A 22,094-nucleotide genomic window follows, 5' to 3' on the forward strand; every position below is an offset into this window, starting at 1 on the left:
AGAGGCTTACGTGCAGCATAAAGAAGGAAGGTTTACATTTATATTAATCCTTTCATAACCACACAATATCCAGAAGTACTTTACAGGCAATGAAATACTTCTGAAATCTAGTCACTGTTGCAATGTAAGAGACTAGCTGACAATACTTGGGCTCAATGTCTTGTTTCTGAGCTGTAATTTTATATAGCTCTGCCACAGAAGGTGACAGGACATGAGTTGGTCAGAACAAACTTATTGAGAGAGATCTGATTGATGTGTTTTGAAGTAACATTCTCTTGTGTTTACATAGTGCTGATTATGTACAGACATTGGAGCCTGGTTAGAGAATGAGGGCAGGGGACCTCGGGGAGGTTTTGAATAGGGATAAGATAGCAACAACTGTAGATCCTGGAGTCAGAGACAACACTGTGGAGTTGGAGGAACACAGCCGGTCAGGCAGCATCAGAGGAGCAGAAGGGTCCCGACCCGAAATGTCAACTTTCCTGCTCATTTGTTGCTGCCTGGCCTGCTGTGTTCCTCCAGCTCCACACTGTGTTGTCTTTGACTGTAAGGGAGTTTTATTTCCAATTTCCAGTATCTGCAGTATTTTGTTTGATGGCACTGAGACATTTGAGGAGGATGGAGTGTAACATTCAGCAAAGCGATGGAACAAGGACATTTAAGATGATGTGGTTGAGTGTAACATTCAGCAAAGTTATAAAGCAAGGACATGGTCATTGTCCCACAGGATGCTGATGGGAACTGGCCCATCCTTATTATAGCCTGATTGGTGAGCTTCAAACAAAACGCAGAAGGAGATAGTTGTAAGGCAACAACAGGCTGGTTCAGAGATGATCTATAGCAGTGCATTAGCTGCAACAAAACAGTCGCAATGGGACTCTTAGAAGCTCCTGAGAGAACAACATATATTGGTCCAGCAAGTTTCCTCCATCCAGATACAGATTTTATAATGTTTTCCCATCAAAAGCTGTTAATTCCCTACTTCATGGAATCTACTGATACATCTAATAGTGTTTTTTTTGACCTTAGAGCAACTTGCTGCTCAGGGAATCAATGCTGCCAGTAGAAAAATTTTCTACTCTGTTTAACTTTGCAAAAGACATGTGAATAATATCGCCATTACTCGTGTTCCAAATACCTGGCTTCTTTAACATTTCATTATTTGAAAACACTGTTACGTCTCCTATCAGTCATTTCTCCAGTGAAAACATGATTATTTGTGCCTTCCTTCATAACTTCACTTCTAAAACCTGCGGTTCCTGCCACTCTTCACCCTTTCTAATGTATCTATACCTTTTTGATGATCAACACTGTGCATACTGAAGAACTGACTGAGTCACTGGTTGGTATAGTGTCATTATAATTTACTTTCCTTTTTAATCTAATGTTCTCTCAGTATCCTATATTAATAACTGACTCATATTGACCAGGCATTTGGAGGTGTGATCAACTATATAAATCCTGCTTCTCCCAACCCTGTTCAGTCTCTGTTGGACACACATGTCCTGTCACCCTTTTCCACATGTGTAACTCTACCAGAGTCCATCTTTGTAGAGATTGAAATACATGTGGTTTTGCACCTGTATCACTCATCACTTTTTGTTTCCATAGGTCACTGAGATCTTGGATTACTGGGGACAGAACTCTGGTCCATTGACCTGGCGTCTTACGCCTGCTGAGGTGCGTCAGGTGCTTGCACTGCGGAATGACTTTCGTAGTGAGGACATCAAGAGACTTCGCTTGTAGCAGTTGTGCCTGGTCAACCTTTAGAGGATCGATTATTATGATTCCTCTTGGACAGCATGTTTCTGCATATTCAGACAGTGGAGCTTTGTGTGGCATTTAAAACAAAAACGTCTGACTGGATCTGGTGTGCACCACAAATGACTTGCATATGTTTTTGTTTTCCAAAGGGATCATTGTGCATTAATTGACAGACTCGGAGCATGTCCAGTTTCAGGGTCTTGGGAACAGGTTCAGAACCATACAGTACATCCACATGCTGGAGTATTACTTCACCACATTTGGACTATGCTGTACCAGGTCGTGTTGCAGCTTATAGAGAGATGGATTGTTTTGCCAAACTTTTCAAATGTAATCTATTTACTCTGTCCACTGAGATACTGACCCATGCAGACTAGGAATATTGCCCAATTTCACCCCTGGTACCTGGTGAGATTGGCTGACTAGACTGGCAGGGGGGGGAACTTTATATCCCTGAGAAATGAAGCAGTGGCTAAAATCTGATTCCTGAATTAAATTCCACAAATAATTTTAGTAAGTATGGATTAGACATGGTTATGGTAATCCCAATGTTTGAATAGCCAGCTAATAACTCTTAATATAATGCTGTCATGCCAGGATAGTATGGAGAGGATGACTGGCAGACTGTTGGATGAGATGTTAAGCCAAGGCTCCATGTGTCTGCTTGGTTGGCCAGGAAGAGCCTGTAGGGTCATTTCAAGTAATCTGGTCAATATTAATCACTCCATTACAAAGTTTCAGTAATCAATGCTGTGGGACCCTGCAGTGGAGTATTTAAGGAACGGAATGTGTATGAAAAGGAATACCTGAGGCATCAAACTAGCAGGAGGACCTCCCTGGTATGTGCTGCAGAATGAATTGTTCATGGGGAACAGTTTTCACTTTTTCCTATACTTTAGTACCAGAGAATTGAATGGAAATTCATAATTTATTGTGTTCAAGGTTTGAAAGTTGTTTAAATTAGTTCACTTTAGAAATCCAAATCATTCTTTGTGGTTTAATGGTGTTTTTCGTGACCTCCAGCTGTCCTAGATGCTTTGCACCAGAGAATACAATTCCAAACTGTTTTATTGCCTGTACTGTGGAAAGTAGACAAAGAAATGAATTGCCAGAGAATCTGTTTTGTCCACATCATCTCATGTCTTGGAGGGTGTTCTGAAGGGGGAACAATAAAAGTAAGATGACCAACAAGGTTAAAAAGTCTTGTGTACAAGTCTTGTGTCTTAATATGTGGAACATTTGAAAGGAAACAGATGAATTAGCAGTGCGAGTAGATATAAATATGGAGACAGGGCTGCAGGTTGACCGACGATGGAACCTGGATATCTAGGGATATTCATTATTTAGGAAGGACAGACAAAAATGGAAAGCAGGTGGGGGAACATTATTAGTAAAGGAATAAATCAATGTAATAATGATGAACTATAATTGGCTCAGAAAATCATGATGCAGAAATAAGAAATATCAAGGGATAGATAATGTTGGGATTATGTATACGCTTCCAAATGGTGGTGGTGATGATGTACAGGAAGGCATTAAATACGCATGCACTAAGGATACATGTTTAATACAGTTGCCCAATTTACATATAGATTAATGAAACCAAACTAGGTGGTTAATAGATGGGGAAGCAAAAACTCGGCTGTTTGTAAGAGCACTTCTGGATATTAAAAAAAAGTGAAACTTAACTATCAATTACATTGTGGAAGAGGATTTCAAAGAGTGTGTATTTGGTGATTTTATTGATCTATACCTTGATGAACCAACCAGAGAACAGGCTATTCTAGATTTGGTACTATTGCAATGAGCAAGGATTAACTAATAATATGTTTGTACTGGTCCTCTGGTGAAGAGCAATCGTAATAGGAGTTCTTCATTTAAGATGGAGGAATGAAGTAGTCAAATCTGAAACTAGAATCCTGAATCTAAATAGAGAACTAAATGGGTGTAAGGAACAAAGTGGCAACAATGGATTGGGGAAATTTACTGAAACAGTTAATGGTGGATAAGCAATAGCTAATATTTAAAGAATGTGTGAATAAATTACAACAATTATTCATTCCTGTGTGATGCAAAAATAAAACTGAAAAGATGGCTTAATCTAATGCAGTATGTCAGTACTCAGAGAATTGCATTCTAGGGCATGAACTGTTGAAATTGCCTCACCTACTTATTCTGGTGGAAATTAATAATTCTATGACACTATTTACAACAGCAGTGAGTTTGCTTCATGTCTTTACTAATGTTGCAACATGACAAGGGCAGCAGATGCATGGGAATATCAGGATTGCCTCCCAGCCACCTACCATCCTGACTTGGAAATATATTGCCATTCCTTCCGTGTTGCTGGGTCATATTCCTAGAATTCCCTTCCTAACAGCTCCGTGGGTGGACCCATACCATACAGACTGCAGAGGTTCAGGAAGCTAGCCCACCACCACCACCATCTTCTCTAGATCAGCTGCCAACACCCTAAACCCATGCGCAAATTTTTAAAAAGTCTAATGCTGGCCTGGCCAGTGATGCCCAGAACCTCAATGAATAATATAAATTCCCAAACTCTCCTAATGAAAAGCAACTGACTGAAACACGCATGAAGTTCCACTCTAGGATAGCAAAATAATTCTGGAGTGTGAATTGAGTTGTAAGACATTCAAACATCATCCAGCCAGTGGTGGTATCATCTGAATTTTTGAGGAATAGCTTCAGATCATTGCCAATGCTGTTCGATGCTTGTAGCATATACCGGAATGATTCTGATGTTTTGGCTTCATAAAAATAAAGTTTATCAGAAAAATTGATGCAGCGATTTGAAAGTCACTTAAAATGTTGTCATCAGTGATTTCTCTCTGGATTTTTCCATAATAGTCCAAGTTTTGTGCATGATGCTGGTTTAACCCCAAGATTATTGTGTGTTAAACAATTCATGTAGGATTCATTGTCCCTCAGCTCCACTCAGACGCACAGTAATTCCAGTCTCATCTACGTCCACCGCATAGACACTGAAGTTCCCCAAACCCTGTAAGCAAGTCAGAATTCAGATGTTATAACCTTGTCATACCTTCTCAACACCAGCCTAACAGCATCTGAGAGACCCAGCTGTCTGCACAGGAGGGGATAGGGAACTTTGGCACAAACTCTGGTATTTCACTTTCCAATCATAAAGATTCACGGAGACTCTTCTTAACTTCAATGACAATTGCTTTGAAGGCAGGATGAAGTAGAGAAACACAGTTAATCTCACAAAGACAAGATATTGGTATTTACGAGATGTCTTAGAAATTTCAGAGCAACCGTTCAAACAGCTCTGTATTAAAAGGGAAGGGGAAGACCTCCCTGGAAATGACAGGAGTCTCCAGGAAACCAAGACTGAATGCAGTGTTTTGGAGTCAAGAGAGCTCCAAAAAATGGAATATGTTCTGTTAACTACATAGGATAACGCTTCTCCTGCAGCTCTACATTTTGTTGGCATTGCATGTATGAAGGCCATTCAGCCCTTAAAGCATGTTTTGCCATTCGATTAGATCATGGCTGATCTGCATCTTAACTCTATTTATATGCCTTTGGTTTCATAACCCTTAATACTACTACTGAAATTATCAACTGACTGCCAGCCTCAAGAGCTTCTTGGGAGAGTTCAGTCCAGATTTCCACTTCCATTTAAACAAAGGAAAGCTTCCTGATTATTATCACTGAACAGACTAGCTCCTATTTGAAGGTGATGGAGCCTTGATCTGGACCCGCCCACTACAGAAAACAGTTGATCTACCAAATTAACTCAAGATCAAGAACATCACAATTTGATCATTTCGAAATTACCCTTCCATTTTCTATTCTTATAATTTAATAGGAATGTTAGCATTCTGTCCTAGGTCTGCTGCAGGGTTGCAGTAAAGCCCAATACAAGCTGGGGAACACCACTTCATTTTCTGCTTAGGCTCTACACAGATTTCAAGACTCAACATTCAGTTCAACAATTTTAGAGCATGAACTTTTAACCCATTTTGCCCACCTCCCTGCCAGTGTTTCATTTTTGCATGGGTACACTCACCAAATTGAACCTTTTTTGGCAATCCACAACTGTCATTAATACCTATTTTGCATGTAGAAATCGCCTTTATTATTAATAATCACTCCCTTTGTCTTTTGCTTTGGGCACCCTTGCTGTCTGTTCCACTCTCTCTCTTTGTCAACAATGTAAACATAATCATTTTCCAGCCCTGTGCAGTTTCAAAGTCACAAAACAGAGACAAAATGGGACATAAAACATTAGCTCTGTTCTCCTCACAGCTGCTGCCAGAACAGCTCTCCAGCACATTCTGGTTTTACTTGCACAATTTTTAGGAGTGAGCAGGAGGAATCTATTCCCTTGGAGTATAAGTCTGACAGCAAATCTCACAAATATGTGAGAATTGGATTTAGCTCACTGGACTGTAAACGGACAAATCAAAATTCCTGTATCTCCTAATAACAATACCATCCTGTGAGGATGTGTGACTGATTCTTAAAGAAATTAAACAGTTTGTCCTTTATGGGAAACAGGGATACTGTGATGATGCACTCTGGAAGGGTCTCTATAACAGCTGACCATCCTACCTGGCTTGCTGTCAGTATCCTTTCGATGGCCTGTTTCTGTCGAGGTTCCTTGGTCAGAAGGTAAAGGAAGCCTCCACCACCTGCCCCAGCCAGGCTCTGCCCATGTACGTGGGGCTGGAGGACAGCCATTATCTGTCGGACGGCAGATGGCTCACACCCAGGAGCCATACACTTCTTCTGCTGCCAGTAGGTATTTAGGCACTGGCCAATCCAGGAGAGGTCACCTGCCAAATGCAAAGGTTAACATTTCTCTCCCTCTTTCTACAGTCACATGAAAAGTAGTAAAAGGGTAGCAAAGTTGGGGCCTAGTAGATCCAAAAAGGGGATTTCTGATTGGAGGTAGGGAGCACGATAAGGTACTAAATCAATATCTGTATCTGTCCTTACAAAGAAGAGGATACTACCAATGTGGTCGTGACTGTGGAAGAGGAGGTAGTCGACTAAAATTTGAAATAAAAGTAGACAAGAGACATGAGCCTGGAGCTCGGTGACCAGTGGTGTTCCACAGGGATCTGTTCTGGGACCTGTGCTCTTTGTGATCTTTATAAATGACTTGGATGAGGAAGTGAAAGGGTGGGTTAGTAAGTTTGCCAATGACACGAAAGTTGGAGGAGTCGTGGACAGCGTGGAGGGCTGTTGTAGGTTGCAACGGGACATTGACAGGATGCAGAGCTGGGCACAGAAGTGGCAGATGGAATTCAACCCAGAAAAATGTGAAGTGATTCATTTTGGAAGGTCGAATTTGAATGCAGAATACAGGATTAATGGCAGGATTCTCGGCAGGGTGGAGGAACAGAGGGATCTTGGTGTCCTTGTCCATAGATCCCTCAAAGTTGCAACCCAAGTTGATAGGGTTGTAAAGGAGGCTTATGGTGTGTTGGCTTTCATTGGCAGGGGAATTGAGTTTAAGAGCCGTGAGGTTATGCTGCAGCTCTATAAAACTCTGGTTAGTCCACACTTGGAATATTGTGTTCAGTTCTGGTCACCTCATTACAGGAAAGAAGTGGAAGCTTTACAGAGGGTGCAGAGGAGATTTACCAGGATGCTGCCTGGACTGGAGGGCAGGTCTTATGAGGAAAGGTTGAGAGAGCTAGGGCTTTTTTCATTGGAGCGAAGAAGGATGAGAGGTAACTTGATACAGGTTTACAAGATGATGAGAGGCATAGATAGAGTGGATAGTCAGAGACTTTTTCCCAGGGCAGAAATGACTATTACAAGGGGGCATAATTTTAAGGTGACTGGAGGAAGGTATAGGGGAGATGTCAGAAGTATGTTCTTCACACAGAGAGTGGTGGGCGTGTGGTATGTGCTGCCAGCAGTGGTAGTGGAATCAGATACTTTAGAGACATTTAAGTGACTCTTGGATAAGCACATGGAGGATAGTAAAATGTAGGGTATGCAGGGTAGATTGATCTTATAGGATAATAGGTCGGCACAACATGGTGGGCCGAAGGGCCTGTACTGTGCTGTACTGTTCTATGTTCTATGAGAGGCTTGCTGTGCTTAAAGTTGATAAATCATTGGGACTGGATGGGATGCATTCAAAAGATTTCAAGGGATGTCTAGTTGTTTGTTGCTTCCCCCTTCCAATTCCCCACTCTCCCACACATCACTTCGATCTCTCTACCCCTTTGCTCGCAATTTCCCTCTTGATCACCTCACTCCATCCTGCTCAACTGTCCCTTCTCCCAGTTCCTGTTGCTCATTGCTTGTTTCAAACAACCCTCACTCTCTCCTACTTCCTTTCCTGCTTGACACTTTGCTCACTGTCTCCCGCTCACTGCCCTATTCTCAATCACCACCTTCCCCTCTCTCTGATGAAAGGAATATTATGTATATTGTATCCCATTTTTTGTTTTGGATTTCAAAATAGAGCAGATGGACTTCGGTTAGTGAAGTTTATTTAAGGAGATCAGAAACTCATTTTTGAACAGTGATCAAAGTACATCAATGCTAAGAAGCCAACTGTTTACTGAATCCCCGAGGTGATAATGGATAATATGTTTATACTGCTGTGTTTATGACAGATGCATAAACACATTAAGGCAATTAGTTTAGTTTTGACTTCAGGACAGGAGATTTTAGTTTAGAATAATCTAGAGAGCAGTTTAAAAGGTAGAACTAGCAGGGAGAGAAAGCTTTTCCAGTCAGTTCAGGGGAACAGGTCACCTCAGCACACATGGTTTCTAATCCGTGGAGCTTTTAAGCTAGGAGAGTTTGGATAGAAAACTTGAAGTTGTTAAAACTTAGATCAGGCCATCAAAATTGTAAGAAGTTAATGGACTCCAAAAGGAATTGTCTCTAGGGCCCAAGGGAAAGAAACTGGAAAGCATCAGTTAAGTCAGATATAAAAAGCTGACATAGGAGTGATATCTCCCTGGCATTGTGTTTCTGTTGTGAAACAGGTTGAAACTTTGGATTGATGTTTGCGTTAAGATTCTTCCAATCATCACATATATATATTTATTTATTTAAAGGTCTTTGATTTTTTTTTCTTCTTTTGCCACAATAAAATTATGTTCTGTTGTTGAAGCACACTTGCAGTCTTGTATGAATATGTTTCTGTGACTAACCACTGAGGAAGCAAAAAGCAAAAATTAAATATACGATCTATCAAACTGGGCTTAATTCTGGGATCAGACTTATCCAGTATTACCATCAGCTATGAACATAACTTTCCTGCTCACCTCTTTCCTCTTTTGACTGTTATTGTCTGCTTTCTTGTCCTCCCCCTCAGTTTTCACTTCCTTCAACCAACCCCCTCACAATCTCTCTACTCACTGCTTTCCACGGCCCTCATTCGCAGCTTCCCTCTTCTGACCTCTCTCACTGCTTCCACCTCAAGAATTAAAGGGCAAGAAAGCAAAAGAAACTTAAAACAATTGTGATCACTGCAGAAAACATACTTGGAAAACTAATAGGATTAACAGTTGGCAAGTCTCCTTGACCCGAAGGCTTGTGTCCTATGGTTTCATAGGAAGTGGTACAGAGATAGTGGATGCACTGCTTGTAATCTTCCACAATGGACTCCAAGAGGAATCGTCTCTAGGGCCCAAGGGAAAGAAAGTGGAAAGCATCAGTTAAGTAAGATATAAAAAGCTGACATAGGAGTGATATCTCCCGGGACTTATGTTTCTGTTTGAAACTTAGTATTGATATTTGTGCTAAGATTCTTCCAACCATCATATATATATTTATTTATTTAAAGGTCTTTGATTTTTTTTTCTTCTTTTGCCACAATAAAATTATGTTCTGGAAAGGTCCCAGTGGATTGCAAGATCCACAAATGTAACAAGTCAGTTCAAGAAAGAGGGAAACAGAAAAGAAACCATAGGCCAATTAGTGTAATGTTGGGAAAATGCTAAAATCCATTCTTAGATGGAGGTAGTGTGCAGGACACTTTAAAAAACATTACACAATCAAGGAAAGTAGACAGTTTTGCAAAAAGGAATTCCTATGTGCCATACTTATTGGACAGCATCAATGGATTAATCCTGGGTAAAGTCACTGGTGCATAAACAGGGAGACCAAATGATCAGAATGGAAAGCGAGGCACTGGGTAGCCACCTCGTCACCCAAGACAGCTGGTGGAAGTGGGACAACACGCACTCACTCACATACCCACCCACATTCTCTCTCCAACCCAGTCCCCAGTCCGAGTCAGAGGCCAAATCTGGGGATCAGCTGGCCAATGTAACTTACTATCAATGTGGAATATGGCTTTATCTGGAATCTTACTTGGAACATTCTGATTGCTACTACACAAGATGGTGCGTCTCCCCCTGTTTGAGTCTGTGACAGTGCAGACAGCAGCTCCAGCAGTTTTACTTACCTTTGATAAAAGCTTGAGCACATTCCTCTGCATTCCTCACCAGTGCATCCGCATTCTCCACAATACTGGGCAGCCTGGCATACCAACTCCTCAGTACATCCTGCAAAACAACCATAACAAATCTCAAAAATGGCAATCAAAACTACTTCCTGATTGTTCACTTCCATCTGGCCCAGACAAGGGACTTTATGCTGTGCAGTAAACCTTCTTTCCCAGTTTTACAGTCTAAGAAAAGTGCTCCAGTGGAACGTCTTAAAAACTTATTCTTCATTCATCAGCTTTGGCTAAGGCACACAGGTCAGCACTTACTGTACAGCAAACATTTTATTATCCAGCGCCTATGGGACCAGGAGTGGACTAGTTGATCAAATATTCTGCTTGATCAAAAGGTCCATATAATTAATGTAAAACACACACTAAGTCATAGAAACATAATGCAGGAGATATGCACATCATTGTTATACTTTATTTACAGCATTAATCGCTTAAATAATAATGCAACTTTGCCTTAAATAAAACTTAATCAGGAGAGCACATTCTCACTTGCACTCTCAAGTGACTACTCGTAGAACGCAGTATTTGAGGAGAAATTGACTTGAGATTGAATCAACTGTTGATATTTTATGTGGCCATTCAATTGAAAAACATGTTTATTTACATTGAGGTAAATCAATTTAAAAACTATAATAAATGAATAGGATAATACTGTAAACTTCGCAGTATTTGAGTTATATAATTTTTGCCAGTTTATCAAGAGTGCCAGTTCATAAGGTGTTGGATAAAACAAAGTTTGCTGTATATCTATAATTGCCCTTGAGAAGATGGTGGTGAGTTGCTGTCTTGATTTGCTGCACTTTTTATGGTGCAAGGGCACCCACACTGCTGTTAGGAAGGAAGTTCCAGGTTCTTGACCCATTGACAGTGAAGGGACAGTAATATTATTCCAAGTCAACTGTATGTCTTGGAGGGAAATTGTGGATGGTGATGTTTCCATGTATCTGTTGCCCTTGCCCTTCTAGGTGGTAGAGATCTCAGAAGATGCTGTATGATAAGCCTTGGTGAGGTGCTCCATTGCATTTTATAGATCACGCTGCTGTCATAGTGGAGATGTTAGAGGGGGCACCAATCAAGTGGACAGTTTTGTTCTGGATAGTGGTGAGTTTCACTCAGCCAGGGAAGCGGACAGGTTTCCATCACATTCCTGACTCATGCCTTGTCAATTTTGCATAGGCTTTGGGGATTCAGGAGGTGGATTACTTGCTTCAGAAGCCTCTGACCCAACTTCAAGCAGGTGAAAGTGTTGCCCCAGATTGCTGTTGACTCCAGTTTTGCTCAGGCTCTTGTGTGCTACACTTGGTCCAAATGTATCCTTGATGTCGAGGGTAGTCACTCTCACCTCACCTCTGAAATTCAGTTCCTTTGTCCGTATTTGAACCAAGACTATAAGTCCAGGTTCAAGTGGTCCAGGTGGAAGCCAAAATGAGCATCTGCGAGCAGGGTTATTGCTGAGTAAATGGCCCTTTAATTAGTCTGTGGTGAGATCTCCATTGGTCTCCAGCAGGAAGTGCTGCTGACCTGTCGGAGGCCAGCACCTCTGCTCCTGGCAGTAGCATTAAGAATGGTACTCTACTCTGCAATGACAGCGAGGCTAAGGAACGGTGTTAAGTGATGGACCCGACGTTTAGCTAATTCTGAGATCTTACTGCCCAGGCCGACAGGCTGCAGGGATCACGTTGGGGGACGTGGAGAGGCAAATCTATCTGGAGAGCCATCCCAAACGACCCCAGAAGCTAGCAAAAAGCCCTCCTCCCATCCCTTTTAACTGGACAGCTGCCCGTAGGGTTGTGCATGTGACTCTTCTGCTGCCCATTACATCAAGAGGCATGGATTGCCCATCTAGCCACCTTAATTGGTTTGTGTGCAGGTGATCACGCAGCACCTCCCCAGCCACTCTCAGAATCGTAATGAACATGGTCAGACCAGTGCCAATAGTCTGCCAGGCCCCCTGTACCATTTCAGCTGACAGTCCCCTGAGGGCAGAGGGCACGGTGCTAGATTTGTAACACTGTGGTATTTGGGTCCTGAGAGGCAGACTGCTCCCAGGGCCTGACTGTTACGTGATGATTGGGTCGAACCTGCAGAAGGTTGCGTGCAAGTCGTGTCTTCCCCGTGTACACCAGCAGCAAGTGGTCATTCAGACTTTTCACAAAGGTATCAGTCACTGCAATGTGCTCAACTTCTACTCGCAGTGGCAACTGGGGCTTGGACCGACCGATCTTGATACCAGGCACCAGACCTCCAACTTGGTCCTGCCAACCTCCACCTAGAAGAGGAAGGAATGTAAATAAGGAGAAAGAAAGATATTTTTACACCACAGGATGCCCCAAAGCCAATGACACACTTTTGAAGTTGTAATGTAGGAAACACAGGGGCTAACCCCATTCAATTCCTCAATCACTCCCAGTACACCCTCCATTCCCGCAGCAGTTTTCTCTGTAAGCACCGGAGATGCACACCTACCCTTTAATCTCCTCGTCCTTTACCATCAAAGGTTTGAAACACTCCTTTCTGGTGAAACAGTGTTCTACTTCTTTCAATTTAGTAAACTGTTGTCACAATTTAACTGGGAAGAATGCACTGACAACAGGGCCCCACTGTTCCACACACCGTCACAAAATCTCAGCGTAACCACCAAAATGACCAATCTGCCTGACAGACTGCTATTCAGGACAAAATCAAATCACACTAGGTTTTGTCAGTAATGGGAAAATAACTGTTATATATTTAACTTCACCAAGATCATAGAAAAGAAAGGATATCTTTTCTATTACAATGCAACTTAAACTGTACCCTTTCAAAACACCCAGCTACACATATACTCAATCACGATTAAGACAAACAAAATGAGGGCTCAGGAAAGTCCTAACAACTGCGAAGGACCTGAAAGAAGTCTGTGCACAGTTAGTAGTGTAGTACAGCTGACTGGGGTGAAAGGCTCACAAGCAGGAAAACCCAAGAACGTAGCTAGTTTGGTGAAGCTAGCAGTCTGCAAAAAGTTGGTGTTGTGTCTGTGAACAAGTTTGGGACTGCGCTTTCAGAGTCCAGGGGAGAATGGAACATATAGAACAGGAACAGTTGTTGAGACATCCATGACACAGCAGCTCTTGAGAGGATGTTTGAGACTAGATTGGCAAAAGTGATCAATAGATCAAAGTAATCAAAAGTAATCTGTGGAACTCATTGCTGCAAAGGGCTGTACAGGTCAAGACACTGAGTATATTTAAGACAGAGATACATAGGTTCTCGATTAGTAAGGGGACGAGGGGTTACAGGGAGAAGGCAGGAGAATGGGGTTGGGAAACATATCAGCTGTGATCGAGTGGCAGAGCAGACCTGATGGACTGATTGGCATAATTCTGATCCTATGTCTTTGTTATCATGTATGTCATTCTGTTTCTTGGAGTCTGTACTGCCTCTCTGATCATTTTAACTGAGTGTCAATCTCTTACTTTCCCCCATAATCCTGCACATTGTTTCTCTTTAAATAATTATCCTTTGAATGCATCAATGGAATCTGTCTCCATCACACTCCCAGTCAGTGCATTCCATACCCTAAGAACTCGCTGAGTCAAACAGCTTTTTTTCTCATCCTGAATTGGCTTCTTTAGCAACATACTTTAAAACTGTGCTGTCTGGCTGACAACCTGTTTATAAGCAAGAACACTTTGTCCAGACCCCTTGTGATTTTTGAAAACTTCTATCAAATCTCCTTTTAGCCTTCTTCTCTCCAAGGAACAGTCCCAACTTCTCCAAACTTTCCTCATCACTGAATTGTCTCATCCCTGGAACTGTTTTTGTAAACCTCTTCTCCATTCTCTCCAATGCATTGACATCCTTCCTATATGGTGGTGTCCAGAAATTTACACAATACTCCAACTAAAGGTCTCATCAGTGTCTTACATAAATTCATCATAACCTCCCTGCTCTTGAGCGCTATCTCCCTATTTATGGTTCCAATTCTATCTTGTATGCTTTTTTAACAGCTCTCTCCACGTCCTGCCATTTTTAATGATATATATATACATCCAAATCTCTCTGTGCTTGCCTTTAGAATACTACTTTCTTTTATTCTGTCATGCCATGTCATTTGTATCAAAGTGTATCATTTCACGTTTTTCTGCATTGATCTTCATCTGCCCACTCCACCTACTTGTCTATGTCCTTTTGAAGTTCTGCATTGTCCTCCTCACAGTTTACAATTCTCCCAAGTTTTCTTTCGTCCCCTGCACACCAACATCTAGATCATTTATATAGCAGGGAAAGAAAGTTCCAATAACAGCTTGTGGGGAACTCCACTGCAAACATTCCTCCAGCCCAAAAAGTACCCTTAACCATTAGTCTATGTTTTCTATCCCTCAATTAATTTTGTACCCATGCTGCAACTGTCCTTTGTATTCCATGACCAATAACTCTCCTCATAAGTTTATTGTGTGGCACTGTACTGAACGTCTTTTGAAAGTTCACATATACTACATTAACAAAGTCTCTCTCATCAACCCTGTGTTACTCTTCAAAAGACAACAGCAAGTTGTTAGACACAATTTTCCCTTAAAATCTCCAAGCCAACAGTTCTGAATAAATCCACATTCTTCCACAAAACTAATAATTCTACCTCAAATAATTGTTTCTAGACGTTTCCCTACTACCAAAATTAAACTGATTGGTCTGTATTTGCTGCTACATCACTGAATCCTACCCCTGCCTGAGCTAACGTGCACTGAAACCATCATCGATGTCTGTGTTACCTCCAGACCTGACAATTCCAAAGCATTCCGATCTGCCCTCCCATACCCTACCCTCTGTAGACATGTCAGCATCCAGAACCCTGGCTCCTGTGCCTAAACTTACATCAGGTCCCATTCAGCCATCAACCCTGTGCTCGCTGACCTCACTGGCACCTGGATAAACAATCCTTGATTTTAAAATTCTCAGCCTTAGTTTTAAACTCCTTCATTGCCTAATCCCTTCCTATCATTGTTATCACTCCCAGCCCGACAACCCCATGAGGTAATACTGCTCCTCTAATTTTGGGTGTAGGAGTATCCTGGATTTTAATCCTGATACCATTGGCGCCTGTGCCTTTAGCTTCCTGGTCCCTGAAGTCTGGAATTTCCTCTCTCCACCTCTTTCTTCCTTTATGACCTTCTTAAAACCTAACTCTTTGACTGAGTCTTACACCATCAGCCCAAACATCTCCTAACTTGGCTCAGAGTCAAATTTTGCTTTAATCTGCTCGTGTAAAGCTTCTTGGGTTGTCTGATTAGATTCAACACACTACGTAGATACAATGTGTTGTTGTTTTAGTTGTAAATGAGCCTGGTTGAACACTGTAACTCTCAAGGATTAGACTAGGATGTTCATGGAGACCAATACACCCCTTTTCAATAAACCTCCAATACACTAACCCACTTACTCACCTTCCCCCTCAATCCATTCTCCTTCAAAATTCTCTTGTACACTTCTTTTTCAAGCCAATTGTTTCACAACTCTGTGTGAATATCATCTTCAAATTCTCTTCCTGCGTCTAATTGTCAACTTGTCTGTCCTCAGGAATTGAATTCCTTCACCATATTAAACCATTTGCCCAGATTAATTCCCTCAATAACCTTGGAGACCTGGGATGGTGCGTACCCGTCGTCAGCATTTGCTCCAGGTGAAGAACGGCATGGATGAGGGATGAGGTGTCGTAGGTCTTTCCAGCGGCTGTGATCAGAGCTGCCATCACTGCCCCTGCAAGGATACTGCTCGTACCTAACAACAACAAACACCAACAATAAAGAGCGGACAACCCAGAACATCACTGCTCTCCTTTAGCAAAACCTTTTAAGCATTACTTGTGTGTCACTCACAACTGAAGAAAATTACAATTACAAATCCTCAAGATTCAACAACAACAACAACAAAAACAAAGTTGCTGGAAAAGCTCAGCATTTGTGAAGGAGAAAACAGAGTTAATGTTTCGGGTCTGGTGACCCTTCCCCAGGTTTGAATTCTCAAGATTCAACCTTGGGCTTGTGCCAACTCAAGCAATGTTAGTGGGGTCAGTGGTGAGAAAGTGTCGATGGATTTAGAGGACAGCAGTTGAAGGAGTGCAAAATCAGTTTGAGATTGTGCTCTCATCAAATGTATACAACTGCATGAGAGAGAGTGTACACATGAGATTCCACGTACAGCATCTGTGTATGCACGCATGTCAGGGCACAAGCAGGAGTGTGACTGTCAGTGAGTGAGAGCGACATATTTTAATCATTACAAGGAAAGTGGGAAGTTACTGGTGTCTCAGCAAGTTCAGGAGTTGATAAAATGAATGAGAGAAGTGATTTTTGAAAACATCCCAAAGTAAGATCATAGGGGAAACATAAATTCATCAAGAAGTTCTGGGAGCCAATGCACATGGAAAGGCAGCATTGTATTATGGAGGACTAGGTAAGTATTTTTGCTGTCAAACCTTCAAAGTACAGGTCTTAAATTAAAATGATGTTCTATGACTTAATAGTAAGGCTAAGGGCCTTATATATTTAATATTCTTTAAACTAGACAAAGAAAATGGCTAGAGAGTAATTTATGGCTAAGTCATGGCAGGGCAGCTTGGCCACATGGAATGTTGCTCCTGTGTCATGTGGGAAGTCAGGGACACTTTCAGCGTCCAGAGTGATCACTTGTACAATAAATGTCTTTAATTGCAGCTATTCAAAATCCACATTTTAGATCTGGTACAGTAACTGGAGTCACTGTGGAGCACTTGCAAGGCTGAGATTTGTGGATAGTGTATACAGAGAGGTGGCCACACGGCAGGTAAAGAGTGCACAGGCAGAAAAGGAATGGGTGAGAGTAAAAGCAATGAACAGGCAGTGCATAAGTCTCTTGGGTTCAGCACCCACAAGATTTCCTACTTTGGATACTGCTGGAAGAGATGGTTTTTTAGCAATAGCTATGTTCCTAACACTATGAATCATAGAATTCCTACAGTGCGGAAAGAGGCCATTCAGCCCAACGAGTCTGCACTGACCTTCTGAAGAACATCCCACCCTAACCCTGTAACCTTGCATTTACCATGTCTAATCTACCTAGCCTGTACATTCCTAGACACTGTGGGCAATTTAGCATGGCCAATCCACCTATACTGCACATCTTTGGATTGTGGGCGGAAGCTGGAGCACCTGAGGAAACCCATGCAGACACGGGGAGAATGTGCAAACTCCACAGAGACAGTTGTCCAAGGATGGACAAGGGATGAACCCGGGTCCCTGGCTCTGTGAGGCAGGAGTGCTAACCACCAAGCCACCGTGCTGCCCTGAGTGGCTCAGTTGCACAGGCTGGAGGGATAAAACAGCGGGAGAGCAATAGTAACAGAGAATTCTAACATAAGAGGAACACACAGACATTTGTGGGTTCACAGTTGTGATAGCAGCATGGTATGTTGCCTTCCTTGTGCCAGAGTCACAGAAATCACTGAAAACTATAGCACGTTCTGAAAGGGGGGAGTCAACAGACAGAGGTTGTGATCCATGTTGGTACCAAAAACAGAGATAAAAAAGAAGCATGAGGTACAAAAACAAAATTGCTGGAAAAGCCCAGTAGGTGTGGCAGCATCTGTCAAGGGAAAAAACAGAGTTTACGTTTCAGTTCCAGTGACCCTTCCTCAGAACTGTTCTGAGGAAAGGTCACCAGACCCGAAATGTAAACTCTGTTTTTTCCTTCACAGACGCTGCCAGACCTGCTGGGCTTTTCCAGCAACTCTGTTTTTGTTCCTGATTTACAGCATCCTCAGTTCTTTCGGTTTTCAAGAAGTTTGAGGTCCTGCAAGCACATTACAGGCAGCTGAAAAAAAAATGTAAAAGCATTTGTGGAAGGCAAAGGAAATGAGAACCTATAGTAAATAGGGCCATAGCACAAAAAATTGTGTAAAAATCTTAAAAAGACAAATCCAAACTTACTGTATGTGAATGTGAATTCTACATTAGGTACATGAATTAATGGTGCAAGTAGCTGTAAATGTATAGGATATGATTGTGATAATAGAGGGTTGTCTACAGAGTGGCCAAGGCTGGGAACTGAATAACCAAGAGTGTTCAAATTGAGGAAGGTCAGGAGAAAGAAAAGGGAAAGGAAGTGGGATGGCATTGTTAGTGAAGGACAAAATCAGTGCAATAGTAAGAAAGGATATTGCCTTAGAAAATCTATATGGGGAATTAGTCTGGGTGGAGCTATGGAGCAACACATGGTAAAAAAACATTCATGGGAGTTGTCAATCAGCCTCCAAAACAGGAGTAGCTAGATAGAGGTGACATTAAAAATGAAATTAAGAGATGTTTACAGCAAAGATGTAATCATGGGTGACTTTAATCTACGAGTAGATTAGGTAAACTACATTCGCAAGAAGATAGCAGATGAATTCCAGAAGTATGTACAAGATGGATTTTAGATCCATACATTGAGAAATCAACCAGGAAACAAAGATTTCCAATATTTGGTATAATGCTATGAGAAGGGGTTAATTAGTGATCTTGTTGTGGGATTTCTTTAGGGAAAAGTGACCATAACATGATAGATTTCTTTGTTAGGATGGAAAATGATGTAGTCCAACACAAAACTGATGTTCCAAATCTAAACAAAGGACTGCAAGCGATGATGGAAAATGGTCTCTTGGCATGAGATGCTGCTACTCACAGATTTATTTTATGGTTACTCACCAAGGCCAGATCCATGTGGGAGACTGGACCAAGTGTGAAGCTCAAAGCCACCACCAAACCCTGACATTAACTGATCCTGCAGTGAAACCGGTGAAGGGTAGTGTATAATTTCTGTGCAGATAAAGGCTGCTTTCAACAAGGCACCTGTCAAACGATGGAACATTTATTATAGAACACAACAAATGTAATCATGACAGAGATGGAAAAGTGGTAGATTTTATATTGTAGATAAAAGTCAGAGGGGCACGTGTAAGAGAGGGGAGATGAGGAGTGAGAGGGTGAAGGAGATTAGAGGTAACAGGTTCACAGAACAAAAGGCAAAATGACAGGTAATGGTTGTACAGAAGCAAAATAGGTCCAGAGCAGGTATTAATGGCAGAATCTACTGAAAACAAAATAGAGGACAGAGCTGATAGTCCCATAATTACTGAATTCAAAATACTGTAATGCAGCTACGAGTCACAATTAAGGTACTTAAAAAGGCATTCAGCCTTTATTTTCACACTGTAATAAAATGTTACAAATAGCACATAGGACCCAGGTTGGGGGCTTGGCAACACGTTAGAGGGGGCTTCATGGTGGGAGGGTGGGTCACAGTGCTACTGTCAGATTTTGCACACTCTCCTGTATAAAGGAGCAGAATGGTTGTACATGGCTCATCCCTAACCAAATGTAGCAATCTGGGGGGCATTTTCCTGGGGACTGATGGCCCTGACAGTTCTGGCCTGTAGCCTTTACATGCCATTTAGACCATTGGGTTAGTGCCTTCATCATATGGTTCTCTCTTGCTCTCTGTCAATCCGAGTAGCACACATCTCTCCCATTGGAGCTGTCAGCCAGCCCTCCCTAGGGCTCCTTGGATTGGTCTTCTCATGTCAAAGCTCCCTCCACCAGTCCTTATTGGATGACACATATGGAGGCAGCCAACTAATCGGATACTTCCTGTGAAATTGCGTCAGTAGACATCCACAAAACAGAGGCTCGGAATCCTGAAATAGTCCCAATGTCAGTTTTCTGATACCAGCAGGGAAGTTCAGCCCTGTGTGTCCAAGGGCCATGTGTTGACAGGAGGCATCAGAGCCAAGCCTGACCCTGTCCTCTAATGCACAGAACTGGAGTTAGCGATCAATGGCAGAAATCCGAAGTGATGCCTAAATAGACTCTAGAGCCACTGCATAACATGGCAAGCTATTTCACACAGAAAAGCTGAAGTATACACACAGCCTACATGTGAAGTGGAATAAATTCAAAACTAAGCTAGGGAAACAATAAATCATTGAGTGTTCAGTCAAGGAACAGGCTCCCTAGGGTGACAGTGAAAGCAGTCAGTTTTGATTGTGATGGATAATGATCTTTTTTATCCATACATTTCTCCTCTTTAAATGTTAGGCTGGTTCATAATGCACTTTCTACCATGTTGGAATCTCAGTATGGAGAGGAGACAGACCATGACCAGCCAGCTTGGTAGGCTACAGGCAGCATATCTACCAGCCTTTCTGTCGAAGATACCTGGTGCACGTGGCTGAGAGTAGTCCCGCAGATCCTCCAGAGTCTGACACACTATCTCCATGCTCATTCCTGTCTCTTTGCCTCCACTGTTCAGGACTAAGTGCAACTTGGGCTCTGCTATGCGACGTACTTTTGCACCAATCGGTTTGCACTTGTCCACTAGAATGGCAATATCCAGCACCACTCCTCCATGCTCATACGTTATTGGAGGTGTGTCACTCCAGCCACCTGTGGGAGGGAGTTACATATCTTAGGGTTGGGCATCGAGTCAATGATAGAGTCACAGAGAGGGAAGAGAATAAAAATTACAGAAGGTTTAAGAACAGATTTCTGCAGCTCACTCTCTTGGATCAGAAAATAGATCTGACAGATTAAGAGGGAAAGCCACACCACAAGCAGGATGTCACTTTTACATGTTCACAGAAAGATCTGCAACACCGGAGCCTCAAATCTGAAACTTGTGCCCCTTACAGATGCAGCTCCCCACAGTGAGGGTAAAGTTAACTCTTACTCACTCACTCTGATCCCTTCGATTCGTATTGCTTCATTCATTGATCCAATTTCCATAGAATCCCTACAGTGTGGAAACAGGCCATTCGGCCCAACAAGTCCACACCAACTTTCCAAACAGCATCCCACCCAGACTCACCCAGCTACACTATCCCCGTAACCCTGCATTTCCCAGGGCTAATCCACCTAATTTACATATCCCTGGACACTGTGAGCAATTTAGCACGGCCAATCCAGCTATCCCGCACATCACTGGACTACGGGAGAAAACCGGAGCACCAGGAGGAAACCCACGCAGACACAGGGAGAATGTGACAGACAGTCACCCAAGGCTGGAATTGAACCTGGATCCCTGGCGCTTTGAGGCAGCAGTGCTAACCACTGAGCCACTGCGCCAAATCTTCATAGTTTTGTTTCAATCACTAATTGACTTGACTGAATTCCACAGCTTCATTCATGGACTGCAGCCAAGAAGGCAGCTCAACACCACTTTCTCAATGGCAACAAATGCTGGCCAGCCAGTGATGCCCGCATCCCACAAGTGAATAAAAAAAAAATCACAACTCTGTGCACAAAAATATTCCTCCTTCCCTCTGTTCTGAATCACTCAACATGCAATCTTATAACTACTGTCTCTTCCTTGATTCCTCATCTACTGGGAGCCGTTTGCTGCAGCGGTCCATTATATTTTATACTTTTTTTCTTTATTCATTAACAGGGTGAGGGTGTTGCTGGCTAGGCAGCATTTATTACCCATCCCTAATTGCCCAGAGGGCAGTTCAGAGTCAACCACATTGCTGTGGGTCTAGAGTCACGTGTAGGCCAGACCAGGTAAGGATGGCAGTTTCCTTCCCTGAAGGACATTAGTGAACCAGATGGGTTTTTCCTGACAAATCGACAATGAATTCGTGGTCATCATTAGATTCTTAATTCCAGATATTTTTATTGAATTCAAAATCCACTATCTGCTGTGGTGGGATTTGAACCTGGGTCCCCAGAACGTTACAGAGATAGTAGGAACTGCCGATGCTGGAGAATCTGAGATAACAAGGTGTACAGCTGGATGAACACAGCAGGCCAAGCAGCATCAGAGGAGCAGGAAGGCTGATGTTTCGGGCCTAGACCCTTTT

General features: G+C 42.4%; 2 protein-coding genes across 5 annotated transcripts in view; one reads left to right on the forward strand and one right to left on the reverse strand.

Moving 5' to 3' along the window:
• The window catches only part of cog4 (component of oligomeric golgi complex 4), a 33,453-nt gene extending 30,498 nt beyond the window's left edge, over positions 1 to 2,955 (forward strand). Inside the window, exon 19 of the mRNA XM_020512494.2 lies at positions 1,612 to 2,955. Coding sequence (XP_020368083.1) covers positions 1,612 to 1,746 — 135 coding nt within the window. The 3' untranslated portion in view covers positions 1,747 to 2,955. The remainder of the gene's footprint in view (positions 1 to 1,611) is intronic.
• Positions 889 to 22,094, reverse strand: part of fcsk (fucose kinase) — a 318,038-nt gene continuing 296,832 nt past the window's right edge. For 3 of the 4 annotated variants that reach the window (XM_048606128.1, XM_048606129.1, XM_048606132.1), the window contains 7 exons: positions 20,455 to 20,682; positions 18,946 to 19,089; positions 15,884 to 16,003; positions 12,328 to 12,515; positions 10,193 to 10,292; positions 6,361 to 6,584; positions 889 to 4,783 (listed from right to left, as the gene is read on the reverse strand). In XM_048606128.1, the coding sequence (XP_048462085.1) occupies positions 4,700 to 4,783; positions 6,361 to 6,584; positions 10,193 to 10,292; positions 12,328 to 12,515; positions 15,884 to 16,003; positions 18,946 to 19,089; positions 20,455 to 20,682 (1,088 nt within the window). In that variant the 3' untranslated portion in view covers positions 889 to 4,699. Of the gene's footprint in view, positions 4,784 to 6,360; positions 6,585 to 8,883; positions 9,406 to 10,192; positions 10,293 to 12,327; positions 12,516 to 15,883; positions 16,004 to 18,945; positions 19,090 to 20,454; positions 20,683 to 22,094 lie in introns of those variants that run through there. The other variant, XM_048606131.1, reaches the window with a different exon arrangement.

The sequence above is a fragment of the Rhincodon typus genome, chromosome 15 (assembly GCF_021869965.1).
Source record: "Rhincodon typus isolate 14 chromosome 15, sRhiTyp1.1, whole genome shotgun sequence".
Classification (NCBI taxonomy): Eukaryota; Metazoa; Chordata; class Chondrichthyes; order Orectolobiformes; family Rhincodontidae; genus Rhincodon; species Rhincodon typus.